Below are 21,210 nucleotides of genomic sequence, written 5' to 3' on the forward strand. Positions count from 1 at the left end.
TGTGGTTATAAACTCTTACAGGGTTATTCTTGGCTATTTTGCCCCTCTTCCTGTCTCAGAGTCACACAGCATATACTTCATAACTAGAAGGTTAGCCAAGAACATCAGTACAAAAGCAAGTACGGCCATTTATAAACCCTAGACAAAAAAAAAAAAGCTCCTCCAAGAGATCTACTCCTTAGAGAGATGAATGGTGTCATAGAAAAGGAATGAAATTAGGGATCAAAAAGCATAGTTTGAATACTAGTTACAGCTCTGATCAGCTGGGTGACACTAGGCAAGTCCCTTAAAATTTGTGACTCTCTCTTCCCACTGAAAAAACTGAGAAAATAATATCTACCTGGAGTTTGCCTTAGCCTGGGGTAAAGAGAAACCCATGAAGGTTGTGTGACAGATTACCTTATAGAGTACTTGGGTGGATTAAACTATAAAAGTGTTATGCAAACATTAAATATTATCTTGTTAATAAAATCTTAAGCCAAGCTTAATCACATTGTCAAACCATCTGATCTTCTTTTTTTTATAAAAACCAGTTAATTTACAGTAGAGTATGTTTGTTTATGAGTTTTAGAATACGAATATAAGCAAACTTTAAAAAAAAGTATGATATTTGTAAACAAAGGCCTGGGTAGCAGAGATAGAATTAATATAGCCTTAGACTTCTGATGTAAGCTTCTCTATACATGATCAGAAAAATAGTCACCATATACTGAGATGTGACTGTGCTAAGCCATTCATATGCATTATCTCATTCAGTCCTGACAACCACCGTATGAGGCAGGTGCTTTCGTCACCTCCATATAACAGAAGAATAATCTGAGATTCAAAGACACAAAGGTAATAAGCCCAAAGTAATTCAGCTAAACAGGGAGGGACTCAATACTAGACTGTTTATTCCAAAACTTGATGGATTAGCAGAATAAACTACTACCAGAGAGTTCTCTCAAAATTACCTCTGAAGGAAACTTTTTCTCTCAGTTAATGCATAACATAGCAATGCATTTATCTTAGGGAATTATAGCATCAAAGATAATAAGAATGAGATCCTTAAATCATCATTTGAATTCCCCTCATTTGATTTCTAGAATGTATTTATTGATAACACAGAGGGACAATGATAATAGTTCTTACTTGATCTTATCTCCCCATCTTCAGCTAATACAGAATTCTGAAGAAGGACCAAAACCATCCAAAGAAATGTAATATACCAAGTCATGTTTCTGTTTCCGTTAGAATATTTTTGTTTTAGGATTCCTATAAAGGAAAAAGAAAAAAAATGCAAGTTAAATATATTACATAAATAAAGATAAATTGCTAAGCAGTATAAATTTGAGTTTTTTAATTATAATATCCCTTTGGAATACAGCCAATCTTATGATTATCCTTAGAATTATTTCAGATGTGTCTGAAATAGTCAAATTCTGAGCATATTAACACAAGAGGACAATGAAAGGTGGGATAAGGAAGACCATGATATTCTTTTAATTCATAATTTACTCAGAAAAGGAAACACTTTCTTTAAAAATCTGGACTTTGCTCAAAATATTTACTAGAATTCTTCCTTTTGGCATGGCCTATCACATTCCTTTAAATAACTCAACGGTAGCAAACATTCTTCCTTTAAATATAGATTTTCATTCAAGAAACACTCAAAGGGTATCTGGTGAAACTATGTGTATGATAAAGCTGAATGATGGGTTTAATTTTAAAAAGTGTGATTACAAAGCATTATGATCTATTTTATTTGATTTATAAACCCTCAGTTACATGACTTTAATATGTCTTTTAAAAATCAGTCCTGGTTAGGATATGAAAAGTTACAAAAGATTGTCACTCCCAACAATGAAAACACACCAGATAAACTACAAATCATAGTCTTTTAAAACCCAGCAGACAGTGCAAGATTTAAGGAAACCTAAAGGAACTAACCATGGCAGCACAGTGGTTAAGCGCTCAGAAGCTAACAAAAAGGTCAGCGGTTTGAACCCACCAGCTGCTCTGCTGGAGAAAGATGTGGCAGTCTGCTTCTGTAAAGATGACAGCCTTGGAAACCCTATGGGGTAGTTCTACTTTGTCCTATAGGGTCGCCATGAATTGGAATCGACTCAACGGCCTTTGAGCCCTTCGTAGGAGAGAAGAAATTCATATATGCTTTATCCATGGCAGAAGGGGAATCCTCCTCAGGAGGAGGAAAAGTTTGCCTTAGCCTGGGATAAAGAGAAACCCATAAAGGCTCTGTGACAGATTAAAATCCTGAGGAGGCCCATCCACCGAGCAGGTATGTCCCCACTAAGCTACTCTTCCTTAACTGAGTGCATGGAGTAGACAAGATAACAATATACAAAAAAGATGGCAGCAGGGCAGAACAGCCTGGGCAGTTCTCCTCCTTTACTCTTCCTAACAGGTACCCAGGGCCCTCCTCATATACAAAACAGTGGCTTGTTGAAGGCTCAGAGAAGAGCAACATCACTGAAAGAAGTCCCTTCAAGGCTTTTCAGTCCTTCACTAGAGTGGAAAGAAACATCTTTTAAAACCAAGGGTAAAATTGGAGAGAAAAATAGAACTCTCCAGCAATCCAAAAGGTAGTAACCCTGCAGAGGCAGAACCAACAGGGCACTATGGTCAGAAGGACCATGTCATCCCTCTACAGCAAAGACCCAAAAATCTAAGTAAAACAGACACAAACGTCAATCCTGGAACCTTAAGTACCAAATGAAGGAATTAAGAACTTGATCAAGCACCCAATGCAATAAGAAACTGACAGAGAACAGAGAATGAGGAGAGCTATGGTGTGGAGCTCCCACAGCAGCTAACGTGGCTGGATTCTCTATCCTGGGCCACAGCCACTAAGAGCTCAGAAAAAAACTGCCAACCAGGAATAATATATCCTGCAAAAATATTGCTCAAATATGATGGCAAAATTAGGACATTTCCAGATAAACAGAAATTAAGGAAATATGTAAAAACCAAACCATACTTACAAGAAATATTAAAGGGAGTCCTTTGGTTAGAGAACCAAGAACATCAGACAACAACCTGAATCTAGCACACAAGACAGCATCAGCCAGATACTAACCTAGATAATGAACTCTCAAGGATAAAACAAAACTAAAAAATTCACAACAGGGAAGCAGAGACATCAATCTATAAATGACAACAACATCGGAACAATAAAAGAGGGAATAAACAGTGTAGGTTCAGAACTTTCATACGGAGACAGAGTCAAGGCGTTATCAACTAATAAAAAGCTTTTTTAAACTTAGGACCAAAACAAAAAAACAAATCCATTGCCGTCGAGTTGATTCCAACTCATAGCAACCCTGTAGGACAGAGCAGAACTGCCTCATAGGGTTTCCAAGGAGCGGCTGCTGGGTTCAAACTACTGACCTTTTGCATAGCAGCCATGACTCTTAAGCATTGCACTACCAGGGCTCCAACTGGATATAGGTAAATGAGAAAGGATGACTCAAAGATAGGGGTAAATTTCAAGGTAACCACAAAGAAAGTTAACAAACCTACTCATCAAAATAAAGAAGAAAAACATAAGGTCTCAGTAAAAACAAAATCTACAAAAACAAAAGAACCAAAAAAAAAAAAAAAAAATACACAAACAAAAGGAATTCAGCACAGAAAAGTAAGAGGAAAAAAGAAAATGTCAGCACCACAAAAAAAAGCACTACAAAATGACAGCAATAAACTTACACCTATCAATAATCATGCTGAACGTAAATGGCTTAAATGCACCCATAAAGAGACAGAGATTGACAGAATGGATTTGAAAAACAGGACCCATCAATATGCTGCCTACAAGAGACACACCTTAGAAACAAAGACATAAATTTATTAAAAACCAAAGGATGGAAAAAAATATGTCAAGCAAACAGCTACCAAAAAAAGAGCAGGAGTGGCAATACTACTCTCAGATAAACTTTAAAACAAAATCTACTATAAAAGATAAAGAAGGGCATTAATAAAAAATAGGGTCAACTCTAGAGGCCCCAATACATGGCATTAACAGGATATAAACCATAATTAACAATACACAAACACCAGAAGATAAGCTAGATAACTGGGATCTTCTAAAAATTAAATACTTATGCTCATCAAAAGACTTCACAAAAAGAGAATCTACAGAATGGGGAAAAATTTTTGACTACGACAAATCTGACAAAGGTCTAATCTCTAAAATCTACAGGAAAATCCAACACCTCTACAACAAAAAGACAAATAATCCAATTAAAAAATGAGCAAAGGATATGAACAGACACTTCACCAAAGAAGACATTAAAGTGGCTAACAGACGCATGAGGAAATGCTCGCAATCACTAGCCATTAGAGAAATGCAAATCAAAACCACAATGAGATACCATCTCACCCCGGCTTTACTGGCACGAATCAAAAAAACAGAGAATAAAAAATGTTGGAAAGGCTGTGGGGAGACTGGAACTCTTTTGCAATGCTGGTGGGAACTCAAAATGGTACAACTATTTTGGAAAACAATATAGCACTTCCTTAAAAAGCTAGAAATAGAAATAACATATGATCCAGCAATCCCACTCCAGGAATATATACTAGAGAAATAAGAGCCATCACACTAATAGACATATGCACATCCATTTTCATTGCAGCATTGTTCACAATAGCAAAAAGATGGAAATAACCTCGCTGCCCATCAACAGATGAATGGATAAACAAACTACGGTATATATACACAATGGAGTACTATGCAACAATAAAGAACAATGACAAATCTGCTAAGCATCTCATTACTTGGATGAATCTGGAGGGCATTATGCTGAGTGAAATAAGTCAATCACAAAAGGACAAATACTGCATGAGATCACTACTATAAAAACTCTTGAAAAGGTTTACATACAAAAAGAAACAAAAAGAAACAATCTTTGACGGTTATGAGGGAGGTGAGGGGTGGGAGGGAAAAACACTAAAGAGACTATAGACAAGTGGTAACTTTGGTGAAGGGTAAGACAGTACACAGTACTGGAGAAGCCAGCACAACTTGTGCAAGGCAAGATCATGGAAGCTCCAAAGACACATCCAAACTCCCTAAGGGACCAAATTACTGGGCTGAGGGCTGTGGGGATCATGGTCTCGGGAACATCCATCTCAACTGGCATAACATAGTTTATAAAGAAAATGTTCTACATTCTACTTCGGGGAGTAGCGTCTGGGGTCTTAAAAGCTTGTGAGCAGCCGTCTAAGATATTCCACTGGTCTTACCCCCTCTGGAGCAAGGAGAATGAAGAAAACCAAAGACACGGGAAAGATTAGTCCAAAGGACTAATGAATCACAATTACCACAGCCTCTACCAGACTAGGTCCAGCACAACTAGATTGTATGTGACTACCACCACCAACTGCTCTGACAGGAATCACAATAGAGGGTCCCAGACAGAACTGGAGAAAAATGTAGAACAAAATTCTAACTCACACACACAAAAAAAGACCGGATTTACTAGTCTGTCAGAGACTGGAGAAAACCCAAGAAATATGCCCCCTGGACACCCTTATAGCTCAGTAATGAAGTTACTCCTCAGGTTCACCCTTCAGCCAAAGATTAGACAGGCCCATAAAACAAAATGAGACTAAATGGGCACACCAGCCCAGGGGCAAGGACAAGAAGGCAGGAGGGGACAGGAAAGCTGGTAATAGAGAACCCAAGGTCAAGAAGAGGAGAGTGTTGACATGTCGTGGGGTTGGCAACCAATGACACAAAACAATATGTGTATTAATTGTTTAATGAGAAAATAGTTTGCTCCGTAAACCTTCATCTAAAGTACAATAAAATTTATAAAGAATATACTTTTCGATTTCATTCGACCCTCTAGATTGCAGAAGTATTGAATTTAATTTAATCGGTCTATTATTACTTAAGTCATATCTGAAATTTAACTTGACCAGGTAGAGATATCTGAAACATTAAAGAACATTTTTATATGCTATGAAGTGTGATAAGAAATCTGTAGTAATTTCTTATTTATCTTAATAAATGTTGATTAGATTTCAAAAACAACACAGCAAAAAAGAAATAAAAAAACCAAATCAACAAAAACCATACCCCCAGCTGAATTTCATTAGTATTTTAATGAGTTTATCCATAAATTCATAGATTAATCTTGGGAAGTTTATATGTGGCAAGTGTTTCTTACTTTTTCTTTTTAGTATTTGTTATGTTATTTGTAATATTCTTTGCTGTTTAAAAGTTTCTAAATTTTATGCAGTAAAAATAAAGTATATTTGTATGGGAAAACAAAAACAAAAACTAGAAACTTGATTGTCAATCTGAAAGAAATTTCCCAAGGTTCTTCCAAGATATGAGAACAAGCAAAAAAAAATTTTTGATTAGCAGCATAAAGTCATAGAAATAAGCCTCTAAAGAATATAGGAATACATGTCACTTTCTTAAATATAGAAGATTTAATCTTTTAATCAAACATAAATAGTTCTTAATGGCTTATGGGAGAAGAGAAATTACTTTTACCAGAATATAGGAACACAGGAATTTAAATTGAGCTCACCTATTAGTGTGGAATACATACTAGACAAAATATACATCAGGAAATCCAAGTTATACACTTAATACTGCCACTAACTTACTCATAGAAAATCCCTATCATAGTTTTCAATATTTAAAATAAAGGGAGGTGAACCTGGTAACTATTTGTAAACTTGCCGTCAACTATGCAAACATACACCTGTCATGGTTTGAATTATGTCCCCCCAAAAATGTGATTCCCAGCATTGTGTGGTTGGCCTCCATTTTGTGATTGTAATTTTATGTTAAAGAGGATTAGGGTGGGATTGTAACACCGTCTTTACCCAGGTCACATCCCTGATCCAATGTAAAGGGAGTTTCCCTGGGGTGTGCTGCACCACCTTTTATCTCTCAAGAGATAAAAGGAATGGTAAGCAAGCAGAGAGTTGGGGACCTCATACCATCAAGAAAGCAGTGCTGGGAGCAGAGCGCGTCCTTTGGACCAGGGTCCCTGCACAGAGAAGCTCCTAGTCCAGGGGAACACCAAAGAGAAGAAGGCCGACAGAGAGAGAAAGTCTTCCCCTGGTGCTGACACCCTGAATTTGGACTTTCAGCCTACTTTACTGTGAAGAAATAAATTTCTTTTTGTTTAAACCATCCACTTGTGGTATTCCTGTTATAGCAGCACTAGGTAACTAAGACAATACCTCACATGATACCCCTGATGATGATGATAGTTTACAGTTTACAAAGTCCATTGAATTGGCACTATTTCATTAACTATTGGGAAGTATTAAGGAAAATGAGGCTTACTTAGGCTTGCCTGCCGCATACACTCTAATAAGTGATGGATCCAAAACTTAAACCCAGGTTCTATGGATCTAGAACCTTTCCCGCTATATTTATTCAACAACAAATATCTATTGAGTGCTCAATATGTGGCAGACACTCTTTTAGGTTCTGGGAATTTAGGGCTGACCAAGTCATATAAGGAATCTACTTTTGTGCAATTTACATTCTAGAAACTAAATAAATGAGGGAGACAATTTCAGATAGAGATAAGTGCTACACCTTATTGGGATAAGACAAGCGGCAGGAAGGGAAGAAAGGCTCCTACACACTTGGAAGGCAAGGAAGACCTCTCTGAATGGTGACATTTGAACGAGATTTGAGTAAATTGAAGGAAGCATCTTTACCCAGCTCTGGGGACTAACCTTCCCTTCTTAAGATGGAGTGAGTGTGGTTTGTTCTAAGAACAGAAGGAAGTCTGTCAAACTTGATCATGAGAGCAAGAGAAAAAATGGCAGGAGCTAAACATGGAAAAGTAGGGATCACATGTAGAATGCTATAGGCCATGTTAAGTATAGACATTTTTCCCTAACTGCAAAGTGACTCCATTGGAGGGTTTTAAGCACGGGAACATCATGATCTGGTTTTCATATTAAGTAGATTATCCCACTTTGAAAATCAAAGAGCTCTCTAAATTTATGATTTTTAGAGGAAGAAGAAAAAAGAGATCAATTGATTATTGCTTTTTTACTTTTCATATTTATTCCACTTTTTTTTATCACCTTGTGTATCATATTCCAGTGGCATTGTCTCTAATACTGCATTAAAGTCAAAATAAATACTTGCAAGTAAATTTTTCAGAACAGTGGATACAAAAATAAAAGCAAATTCCTTGTCTCCTTGCAATTAATTTATCTGTCAGAAACTCAGCAGAAAGGGATGTAACTTAGCATGAGGAGCCACTGGGAATGTAATAATAGTTTTCAAAATGAATGACTGTCAGGAAAAAAATGCCATCTTAAAATCTGGTTGATGTGCTTTGCTGTAAAACCTTCAAATAAAAGTGAAGACTAAAAATAGCTCCCTTGTGTCCTAACACTCATGCTTATTTGAAGGCTCTGTCTTTGTTGTAAAACAGGAAAAGGTGGGGAAACTGAAACTTTGTTTCCTGATCTTCTGCACACACACACAAACACACACACACACCTATGGTGTTCTATATTTCTGACATTAAGGTAGTAGTTGTTGTTAGGTGCCATCGAGTCAGTTCCAATTCATAGCAACCCTACAGTACAGAGTAGAACGGCCCCATAGGGTTTCCAATGAGTGGCTGGTGGATTTGAACTGCCTAGCTTTTGGCTAGCAGCCAAGCTCTTAACCATTATGCCACCAGGGCTCCAGATAGTAGTAAAAAAAAAGAAAAAACCAAGCCCATTGCCATCAAGTTGATTCTAACTCATAGGGACCCTACAGGACAGAGTAGAACGGCCCCACAGGGTTTTTAAAGAGTGACTAGTGGATTCGAACTGCCAGTCTTTTCGTTAGCAGCCTGAGCTCTTAAGCACCATGCCACCAGGGCTCCCAGGTAGTAGCAGGAGGCACAAATTGTAACATAATAGAATCTAGAACAGAAAATGCTGGTAAATGAGTGAGAGAATTAAGAATCAATTCATGCATATACATACGTAGTGTTCACTTTGTGTTATCTTAAAACAGCATAACCCTGGTTATAACTTTTGGAATTACATAGGTCAAAGCAGAAATATGTAATTAAGCAATGTCACTTTGTATGTGTAGAAGAATCTATGGTAAACTAAACAATTGACATCTCTCATCATATTTTCTCTGAACAGCAATCTCTGCTGTAATTACAATCCCCATTTTCTAGATGGGCTCACAGATTCAAAGAAACTATTATTTTACACATTGTCTGAAATGCTGAGGATAAAAGAGTCACTCCACTCCTCCCCAAAAGAAGGTCAAAGCCTGATGGGGAAGAGAAGCACATGAGCTAACAACAGTTCACCACTGACATATGCTCCAAATGAGGACAGGTACGAAATAAGACCAGTTCCAGTCACACATTGGCTCAGCAACTTTACAATCTATAAATCAGAGCTTGACAAGATACTTGAGGATACATTCCTATTTAAAAAATTACATAAATATATCAAGAAAGAGAACCATAGGCTATCCAGAAAACAGTGGGTCCAAGCCAGAAGAGCAGCAAAAGGATTTTCTAGGCTATAACAGATAATTGCTACGCCACAAATGTAGACAGCAATGTGTCCAAAAGGAAACAGGAGGATAGAGGCTCCACATGGTTTACTTGCAGGAAGAAAGAAATAGGAGGGAAGACACAATAGAATATATGATACAGTAGACCATTTGGAAAATATTAATAATGTAGGTGGCAGAAAGGCAAGAGAAGAAAAAGGTAATTATGAATTTCAAGAAAAACCAAAGGGTCATGAAGAAAGTAGTTTTTGTATGGTATACTATTCAGCCAATGAGTGAAAAATACTTATATAATCATAATATTATAACTAATTATTGACATATTTGGAAATAAGGCACTAGATCAGTGCAGTAAAAGAAATAGAAGTGGTATAAGAAAATCTTCAATAATCACAATAGAAGCGTAATAGCTATTATTTAAAACTGATAAATCAGGGAATTGGAACATAAACATGTTTATTTTAAATTATAGAGGACTTACTAGAAAAAAGTTAAAAGAAATTAAAAGGTTGTGGATCTGGAGTTGGGAAGAATAGGTGATAACTAGCTTTTAATTATTTTTATGTTTTATATGCGCAACAATAATTTTAGATAAGGATGCCAATATTTGTTTCATAAGGTTGTAAGAAACGAGGCAGATAAAGTACCTAAAGCACTAAGCAATGTGTCTGACATTTGGCAAGCTCTGCGTAAACAGAAGTTATTACGAGTAGAAACCCAAAACACATAAAATACTTTTTAATAAAATAATTGTTTCAAATTATAATAAATTTCTGGGAAAATAAAAATATAGATTTATAGTCAATACACTATTTGATATAATTGTTACATGTTTAGTTTACTAAAAAAAAGTTAATGAGAAACTAAATCATTTTTTAACTGGCTTTTTAAAAAATGTTTACTTTTCACTTAGTTACTGAATACTCTTTAATATTATTTGAATATTGTATTTAAAACACATGGGCAAAATAATCCATTTCCAACTGAAAATGTTAAAGGTAAAAAGGGAATCCCCTAAAAAACTAATTTTGATCAAGGATAATATCAAGATTGAATTATCTTTCTATTCTCTCCAAACAAAATTATATTAAAAATCCATGCAAAAATGCAACAAAAAAATCATTATAGAGCCATGTCAGGCAATTAATTAATAAAACTGTATGTTATTTTTCTGGGAGAAAAGACGTGAATTAAAGCTAGAAACCTAGGAGCCCACTTCTGTCTTCCTTGCCTCGCCTACACCTCCTCCCACAAAGAGGAGAGGGACTTTGTCATTCTGGTTCATCACCGCATCCTTAGTGTCTCAAATAGCCCCTAGCATATCACTGATACTCAGGAGATGTTGGTTTAATTAAATCCTATTCTTTCTACCCCCAGCATGTCTCTTCTATCTGATAGTGCCTTCCTCATTTCACACTTGGTCTACAATAATACCCACCCAAGTGGTATCTTTACTGCTAGTCTAACCCCCATCTAACCTAAACTGCTAGTTCCAGAGTCTGCTTTCATAGTGCAGAATGGGTGAATGCCTTCTTGATTTGTTTATAGAGTACTATATATTACAGGGCATCCACACAGGAAAATTGCAGTAACTTGGTTCTCCGGAGTTTGCAGGGGTGTGGTTTAAAGTCCCATCTAGCCATAGCAACTTCTAAGTATTCAGGCAACTAAAGAATATACGTGTCTGTACATTCACTCAAAATGAGACCAGTAAAAGATAGCCAAGGAACATGGAGTACAGTGTATTTTCTGCCTTCGCCAGCGAATCCACTGAAATCAGGCCATGGGATTCTGTTGGTAATTTTAAACCACTTTTAAATATAGCCTTTTTTCCTTAACCCTAAATTCCTCTTATATTAACATCTATTAGCCAATTATTTATTTATTTATTTCTTAATTCAGCTCTAATTTAGATGATAAAGTATAAGAAAAGTAAAAAGCATCAATTCACAAAGGGAAAGCTAATAAAATTTTAAACATCTAACTCATGTCTAAACTGTTCTTTAACTATCTAATCTTCCAATTCATACATCCTTGATACACCAGAAACAATACTGAGTAGCAAGTCAAGGGATTGAGTTTTAACCCTGGATGTGCTCAGTTTGCCTACTTAAAAAATAAAATGTAACCATATACAAAGTTAAATAACAATACAGGATAATAATCTAAAACAAACAGCATAGACAAAAGAGGAGCTTGGGTGAAAGGAAATGGATAGAAAAGAACAGTGTATACTCAAATGATATGAATAAAATTCATAATTGATTTTGTTATTCTCAATACCCTTTCCTATTAAAGAGATCAGGGTCTTTGGTAAAATAGCAGAATCCAGGTCTGGAGTAGAAAATAAACAAGATGAGACAGAGAAATCATGTTATTCTGAACACAAGGAAATTCTCCCAGGTTACTGGGGTTAAAGCAAAAGGAACCAAGAGCCAACTTGAAAGGCTAAAGAAGAAACAATCTGATCATTAAAAATAATAATAATGGAAATGAATTAAAATATAGCAATTTATTCTATCTATGAGTTCATAATGATATCTAGTAGAAAATACCTTGCTGGTCACATTTGGAGTTTGCTAAGGCACAATAAACCAAGAGAACCAAGTATTTCCCACATGGACAATATTCCAGGGTAATAAAATAGTTCATGAGGGAACGGTTAAGGCTAGAAGAATGATAGGATACAAAATTATATTTTGCAACCCCTAATGAAATAATGGATCTTTGCAAGGGTCACCAGTGGCTGCTAATACTATTAGGTGACAAGTTAGAAAGGAAATTTATGATAGATACACGAGGCTGGACTACATCTGAACATATTCATGTACCTCAACATCAGAATAGGACACTATGTGCCTTCTGATATGACATAATAGAAGAACTTATCACCATGTCTGAATTATTTTTGCCAATGCAGAGTAAAACCTGAATCTATCAAAATCTCTACATCTAACTACCCAACTATAAGAATTTCAGTAATACGTTAAATGACACCAAGAGGAAGAAACAGGTAAATCTATAAAATGGGAAATTCTGCAATTATTTAACAAGTAAATGGCATGAAAAAGGCGGTGAGGGACATAAAACACACATCAATCAAATGCATGTGTGGACTCTCTTGGGATTCTGTTCAAACAACAAACTGTAAGTAGATATTTTTGAGACAATCAATGAACACTGAACATGGATTAGGTACTAGATGATATGCACCATTTTTAAAAAGTCATTGGATGTGATAATAGCATGGTGGTTGTGTTTTTCTTTAAGTTCTTAGGTATTCAAACAAAGAAAATATATTAATTAAAAAAAAAAGACAAGCCATACACTGGGAGAAAATATTTGGAGAACACATAATTTACAAATAATTTGTATCCAGAATATAAAGTTTTTCTAAGATAAATACTAAACCCAGGTTGTTGTTGTTCGCTTGCTTTTTGTTTTGGGTACTATTTTTTCTCATTTTAAATCTTTTTTTAAAATAGACTTTATTGTTTAGAGCAGTTTTAGATTTACAGAAAAATTATGCACAAAAGGTACAAAGTATGTCCACATAAAAACCTGCACATGGATGTTTATAGCAGCTTTATTCCTAATGGTCAAAAATTAGAAGCAACCAATATGTTCTTCAACAGATGAATGGATAAACAAACTGTGGTACATCCATACAATGGAATACTACTCAGCAATAAAAATAAATGAGTGATTAAGCTGCAAAAAGACATGGAGAAACCTTAAATGCATATTGCTAACTGAAAAACGCCCCATACTGTATGACTCCAACTATCTGACATTCTGGAAAAGGCAAAAGTATACAGACAGTAGAAAGATCAGTGGTTGCCAGGAGTTCAGGGGGAAGGAGGAAGGGAGGGATGAATAGGTGGAGCACAGGAAATTTTTATGACAGTGAAACTGTTCTGTATGTTACTGTAATGGTGGACATATGACAGTATGCATTTGTCAAAACCTATAGAACTGTACAATACAATGAGTGAACCTTAGCGTAAAGTATGAACTTTAGTTAATAATAATATGTTAATATTGGTTATCAATTATTATTATATATATATAATATATATACACACATATCCCACTGGAATGCAAAATTCTAATAATAGAAGAAACTGTGCAGTAGGAGGGAGGTATATGGAAATTCACTGTACTTTAAACCTTTTTAATGGTTGGGGTTATTAAAAAATATGGCACAAACTTCTTAAGCACTGCTAATAGCAACAGTATTCTCAGAGAGTACACATAACAGTAATGTAAACACCCTACCATCACAGGGAAGAAAACACTATATTATATCATTTACCTCCATTCAAAAACAAACCAATAAAAACATATCTGGCTTTCAATGTTTCTAGACTAATTAACTAATGTGATGGTTAAGGTTGTATGTCATCTTGGCTGGGCCATGATTCTCAATGGTTTGGCAGTCACATGATGTTGTGATCACTTCCATGATGAGATTTGATACAATGTGATCACCTCCATGATGGGATCTGCTATGAGAAGTCAATCAGTTGAAAGGGAGTTTCCTTGGGCATGTGGCCTGCATCGAATACAGGTGGACATTCTGGCAAAGTTTGTTTGTGGCTTTTTGCTAGCTGTGGATCCTGTAGCTGGCTCGTGTTCATCTGACCTCTGGTTCTTGGGACTTGAGCTAGCAGCTTACCTGCGGTCTTGTCTGGGGATTTGTCGTTCTTTGCAGCCTGTGAGCAAGAGCCCTGCTCTCTGACCTGCAGATCTTGGGTTCACCAGCCCCTGAAGCTATGTGAATCAGGAGAAGCCTCTATTCTGACCCACGGACTTGGGATGTTCCAGTCTCTACAAGTGTGTGAGCCATTTCCTTGATATAGATATCTCTCCATATATATTTATATACTTTGCTGCTTTTGCTTCTCTAGAGAACCCAGCCTAAGACATTTTGGTACTGGGAGTGATTTCTAGAGAAAAAAAATTGTAAGGATGAGTTTTCTAAATTGGTTCACAAGTCCAGATAGTTTTAAAGATGTTCAGGAAAAAAAATATGTAGGTTAAATGTATGTGTGATACAAATAATTAGTGTTACTGTCATTTAAAAACAACAACAACAAATACTATTTTATTGGATCATTCTCTGAACATTCTAAGTCCTTATTTTTCTTCATTGTCTCTTTTCTCAGATTCTAATTTTAAGCTCAACCAATATAAGACTGCCTAATTAATAATATACCTTAATCTGTACCACTTTCATCAAAACCCAATGAATGTTTTATGCCTATTTCAGCAATTCTAAGCATGATGTCATGTGAGTAATTATTCTTCTGATTTTTCTAACCAAGTCTGATGTGTTCCAAAGATGATGAAATTGTCAAGGGGGTACTGGAGAAAAAGATGGCATCAACTCAAATTTCCTGGATAGTCTAAGAGACTTGTTCTAACCTGCAACAGTCATTCCAAAATACTTCTGAATTGTAAGACGGCAAACAAATTTAGGGCAAAGCATTTCTTTAATATTTCTTATATTTAACCTGTAGGTAAAATATACTAGAGGGTTTTCTGGGAATGTTTTGAGGTGCTTTGGTGCTTCATATAATTGATATTTACTGTGTACTTAGGTTCAGTTTTAAGAGGTTTGGATCATTATTTTTCTATGTTGAATAATCATGGCTCCATGACTGCTGTTTTAAGATACCACTGATATATAACTTAATGTTAATTCACAGTCAGGAACAGAGCCTCCCAAAATAATAAAATTTCTATCATAAATATGAACCATTTAATAAGTGATACTATAGCATATTTTTGTTACAAATATAACAACTGCTCATATTCTAAGGAATTCTAGGTTTACTGGAAAAATTCTATATTTGTTAGACTACTGATGTAGTGAAAAAGAGCATTTAAGTTAAAAAGTAATGATAATTATCCTTCTGAGTTGAAAAAGTTTTCCTTGGAAGGAAATCAACTAATTACAGAAAATAAAAATGCATGGCACTTACATGGAACCCAAGAGAAGACCAAGGAAAAAAACTAAAATTTGGAGTCAGTGACAAAGAAACAGTCACCAAGGAAAAGGCATGGAAGAAATACACAATGGATGGATACATAGCTTTACCATCATCTAATTTAGTACTTACAAGTTCTCCATGATGTCTAACAATATTTTGTCCAAGGATGTGAAATGCATGATTTCCACATTAAGATGCTTCTACAATAGTTTATTGAAGCATGAGGAAATAAATGATATATACTCAAAAATTATTTAAATTATTTTTATTCATTAATAAATATGGAACCCTGGTGGCACAGTGATTAAGAGCTTGGCTGCTAACCAAGAAAGTCAGCAGTTCAGATCCACCAGCCGCTCCTTGGAAACCCTATAACCCGGTTCTACTCTGCCCTACAGGGTAGCTAGGAGTTGGAATTGACTTGATGGCAACGGGTTACAAGTTTAATATGTACCTATATGCTATAAATCAAAGAGTGAAAACATTAAGTGGCTTAAAGAATGTTAAGACTACATGTCAGAAGACTGGGTTTAACCTGATTCTGCCACCACGTGAACCTAGGAAAGAAAGAAAAAATTAGCTGCGACTCTTCTCTGGGCTTGTTTTCCTTTCTATAGAGTTGATCAGCCTGACATTCCGTGAGTCTATAATAAACAGTAAAATAAATTTACTTTTCTTCCTTTTGTTCTTTTTTTCAAAATATCTTTTCTACCATTTCATAGCTTACTTTTAAAAAAAAAAAAAAATTACCATAGACATAAACAAGTCTAAGAGTCAAGATATTTTATTCCAGAAATGTTATCTATGGTTAAAAAAAAAAACTTTCCATCAAGTTAATTCCAACTCACAGAGACACCATGTGTGTCAGAGTAGAAAATTAACCTTTTGCACCACCCAGACAGGGCCTTCCATGATTACCTTTATCCACATAACCTTTCTCTGTCTGAACTCCTCACAGCCAATACAATCTTCTAGTTCACTAACTGGTTTGTGTGTATAAGACTTGTCTCTCTAACCAGTAAGTGTGCTTTCAGTGTAAGCCTGGTATTTAAACCCTGGTTCTACCAATCACCAGCATGGATAGGTTATCTAACTTTCTTTAGTCATAGTTCCTTTGTCTAAAAAATCAGTGTAATATCACAGCCTCTAACTTATGGAGACCCATGTGTGTCAAAGTAGAACTTTGCTCCATAGGATTTTCAATGGTTGATTTTTCAGAAGTAGATCACCAGGACTTTCTTCCCAGGTACCTCCAGGTGGACTTGAGCCGCCAACCTTTCAGTTAGCAGCCGAGAACATTAACTGTTTGCACCACCCAGGGACTCCATAAGCCTGTAGAAGGCACTCAAATATTGGTTGCATCATTTAGTCAACAAACATTTATTGAGAAGCTACTTGTACCAGGCTTTCGGGTAGGCATGGAAAGAATTCAAAAATGAAGAATGTTTCAGTTCTTTAACTGAAAATTTCTAAATCAGATAGACACTAAATAATAGCAATATTAGAAGTATGACATTATTTTAACGTAGCTTGGAGAGTGATCAAAATATTTTAAAATACAAAACAAAAACACATTGCAGTACCTAAATATGAAAGATTTTAGGCTATGGCCATTGTTGATACTCCTATATGATAATGTCACTTGGAGTTAAACTTTAACGAGCTAAATGTGAATATTTGCCTAATTGGAAACCTGTGTTCTTTTTCTTGGCACAGGAATCACAGGAAAAACATTGCAGAATTTCAAGTTCCATGATAAAGGAGAAAAAACAAAATGGGTTTTTCATAGATGGGATGAAATCATGTCTCCATGGAAACTCTCAGCTGGCTTATTGCACCCAAAACTTAAATTGACTATTTGGGCTAATTTCAACTATAAAAATAATTTGGCAATTTAAAGCTTTTTACCCATGCTATCATGCATGTAAATTTTCAAATGACAGCTAAACATGTAGAAAGTATCTCACTGGACTAAAGACATAATTTTTAAACCTTTAATCATTAACCAACTTCACCTCGCAAAGATATTCCTTAAATTGGAAACAAAGCCAATGAACTAAATTGTGCCAGAATAAACAGAACCTAGAATATGGTTGTCCTCTGATTCCAATGTTGGAGCAAGAACAGGGACAAGGACTTCCTCTATTACAGACTAGCAGAGTCTGTGGGTTTAATAACTTTTACTGAATCATGATAACCAAAATAGACTCAACATCCTATCCCAAACAGTCAGATAGTCAGGGCTTTTTTTTTTTCCAAATTAGAGATCCATTTGATTAGGACATATGGTCATTAGGCAAAACAAAAACCAGACACGAAAATGTTGATGTTTGTTAATAATGATTTTAAAAATATTTGTGTTTTATACTTACTAAAGATTTTTACTGTTATTTAAGTACCTCATTGTTATACTAGGATTGGCTCCAGCCTTTTAGTTTACTTCATACGAATTTCTTTTGCATGACCCCATGCTTTTAGACACAATAAGTAAGCAGAGCCAAAAGACAGGCAAAATATAAAGCTTAACAATCAACTCTGATTTAAAATTGTCCACCCAGACAACCTTGATCAGTTCTTGACCACATCCAGGAACTAGCTCACAGTCATGTTCCTAAATGTCTAACCTCCTATGTTTAAACATATGACAGGCAATTTCAAAACTAGGACGATTACAATTTATTCTTAAAGGCTTGTTCTTCCCTTCACTCTTTAACTTTCATGTTCCATTCTCTCCTGCCCATTCATGGCCAAACTTCATGAGAGAGAGGAGTTCTAATTGCCAAATTAAGTCAAGTTTTCTGGCTATCTTTCTTAGCCTTCCTTCGTTTGGCTCAGATGGATTGCTTGTTTTTACTGAAACTTTCCTCTTAAGTCTTCCTTGACACCACTCTCACTGGCAGTGACCTTACTTTCAGACACCTCTAAGATCTTCTCCTACTATTTCTTCAGCGTTTAGGTTCCTGGGGTTCAGCCACAGCCTCTGCCTGTCTTATTCTCCAAATTCTCCCTGGACAGTCTCATCTTCTTCTATAACATTAACTACCACTTTTATGACACCAAATCACGAATTTTTATCTACAGACTATACTTTACTCTTTCATTCAAGAGGCTATTTTTAAATAATTATATCCAAAGCGTGTTGGACATAACCTTTTTAACAGTCAACAAATACCTTAGTTTCAAGAAACCCTGAATTGAGCTTAAAATTTACTCCCCAAAATTTGCTTTTCCCATTCTAGGACCTATTCAGGTAACGGCTCTGCCATGTACCGAGCTACCCTAAACCAGAACCATGAGAGTCTTCCAAGATCTGCTTTCTGCCTATCCTCTTTAACAACTAATAACATAATCACTAATATTCTATTACTTGCTGTCATAGACTAAGCCTTTAGTTCATATCCACCCATACTACTAAAAAAGATGTAAAAGAAACATTTGATAAATTCAACACTCGTTCATTACTTTAAAATACTCTCACCAAACTGAAATAAAAACCAATATTTTTTTAATACAATAAAACCAAAAACCTTTAGTAAACATAATAAATTAATGGTGAAATGTTAGAAGAATTCTCTTTAAATAAAGCCACAAACAATACAAGAATGCCTGCAATCAGCACTGCACTAGAGACTCTAGCTAAGACAAGTAAAATAAGTGAAAGGTATTTATAAGGTTTGGAAAAGAATAAACAAAATTATCAGTATTATTAGGGAAAATTATCTACATAAAAAACTACAGAGAAAAACTATTGAAAATAATAATAAATTTCAGTAAAGACATTAGCTAAAAGATCAAGCTGTTAGAAAATCAAATAACACTTCTAGCTACAAGAAATTCAAAAACATTTTTTAAGATATTATTCACAATGGCAACAAAAATAATGATACGCCTAGGAAAGAACATAACAAAATTATAAATTTTATTCAAGGACAAAAAATTCTAAATATAGAGAGAGACAAATATGCTCATATGGGAAGACAGATTCTCCCCATATTAATCTATACATTCAATGCAATTCTCATCAAAACAGACATTTTGTGTGTTTGAGTGTATAAGTGGAACTTGATAGCTGGATCACAAAATTCAATGGGAGAATAACAGGTCAAAAATAGCCAAGACAGACTGAACTGAAAAATGGCACTCTAGGCAGAAGCTCCACGCCGTCGCTGCACAGCAAAGATCCAAAAAACTAAGCCGAACAGAGAATACAACAATCCTGAAACCCTAAAACATCAAATGAAGAGATAAAGAACTCAGCCAAGCACCAAATGGAGTGAGAAAACTGACAGAGAACGGAGAGCGAGGAGAGATTCATGCAGAGGTCCCCTACCAGCTAACGCAGCGCGGATCCGCCATCTTGGACTCCTATCGGAGACCAGCAAACAGGGGGTACGAGAAAGCAGCCTCACGGAGCGTCCAGTGGGAGACAAAACAACCAGTAATTTGCAATATACGCTTTCCCACCCCCCACCCCTCTTTACCCCAACTCGGCCTCCACTGCTTCCCGTGGCCACAATCTCTTGACAGGAAACACCAGCTGCTTATATTCCACACACCCGAACGGGTGGCTCTCTGATTGACATTTGTTGGCTGCTGGTGTTGCTCTTTTCTGCTTCTTTTGATTTCTTCCTTGCCTCTTCCCACCTCCCCCTCCTTTCGCTCGAATACCTTGCTCCGTGTGCCACATTCGCTTCTTCCTGAGGGGCTGCAGAGCTCCGGTAATTTGCGATATACGCTTTCCCACTCTCTACCCTTCTTCACCCCCATTCAGCCCCCTCTGTTTCCCGCAGACAGTCTCTTGTACAGGAACACCAGCCCGCAGTAGCTGGCTCTCTGAGCGCCATTTGTTGGCTACTAGTGTTGCTTTTTTCTGCAGCTTCTTTTGATTTCTTACTTGCCTCTTGCCACCTCCCCCTCCTTTCATTTGAGTACCTGGCTCCGTGCGCCACCTTTGCTTCTTCCTGAGGGGCTGCAGAGCGCCGGTAATTTTTGATATACGCTTTCCCACTCTCTACCATTCTTCACCCACACTTGGCCCCCTCTGCTTCCCGCGGACACAGTCTCTTGTGCAGAAACACCAGCCCGCACTAACTGGCTCTCTGAGTGCCATTTGTTGGCTCCTAGTATTGCTTTTTTTTTTTTTCTGCTTCTTTTCTTACTTGCCTCTCGCCACCTCCCCCTCCTTTCGCTCAAGTACGTGGCTCCGTGCACCATCTTTGCTTCTTCCTGAGGGGCTGCAGAGCTCCGTTCGAGTATGGAGCTGCTTCCCGGTCTGGGCTGCCGCGCTGGTGGGATCCCGGGGCTTTTGTTCGTTTGTTTGTTTTGGATTGTTTGTTTGATTTCTTTTCCTTTTCTTGGGATGGGAGCCCTTTCTGGCCGGGCGGAACTGCATGCCAAGGAGACTCCCCTTCGGCTTCCACAGACATGCAGAGGGATCCCTGAGAGCATTTCTTTTTTCATTAGTTTTTTTTTTTTCTATTTTTTGGGGGGCCTTTCTTGTTCTTTTTATTTTTAATTTGTTTTGTTTTCTTTTCCCTCTTTTTCCCTTTTTGTCTTTCTTCATTGCTCAGTTTCTCGTCTCTCTATATCTTCCTTCTCTTTCTGTTCCCTGAATATCTGGTGTTGTATACCTCTATACCTTCTAGCCAGGCTGTACTGCAACACCTGAGAGCGACTTCCCCAGACCTCATAGCT

The 21,210-nt window shown here is 36.5% G+C and overlaps 1 protein-coding gene across 1 annotated transcript in view; it reads right to left on the minus strand.

Moving 5' to 3' along the window:
- COL21A1 (collagen type XXI alpha 1 chain) overlaps positions 1-21,210 on the minus strand; it is a 230,741-nt gene that overhangs the window by 120,952 nt on the left and 88,579 nt on the right. Inside the window, exon 2 of the mRNA XM_004386825.2 lies at positions 1,132-1,254. Coding sequence (XP_004386882.2) covers positions 1,132-1,254 — 123 coding nt within the window. The remainder of the gene's footprint in view (positions 1-1,131; positions 1,255-21,210) is intronic.

The sequence above is a fragment of the Trichechus manatus genome, unplaced genomic scaffold, assembly GCF_000243295.1.
Source record: "Trichechus manatus latirostris isolate Lorelei unplaced genomic scaffold, TriManLat1.0 scaffold00172, whole genome shotgun sequence".
Classification (NCBI taxonomy): domain Eukaryota; kingdom Metazoa; phylum Chordata; class Mammalia; order Sirenia; family Trichechidae; genus Trichechus; species Trichechus manatus.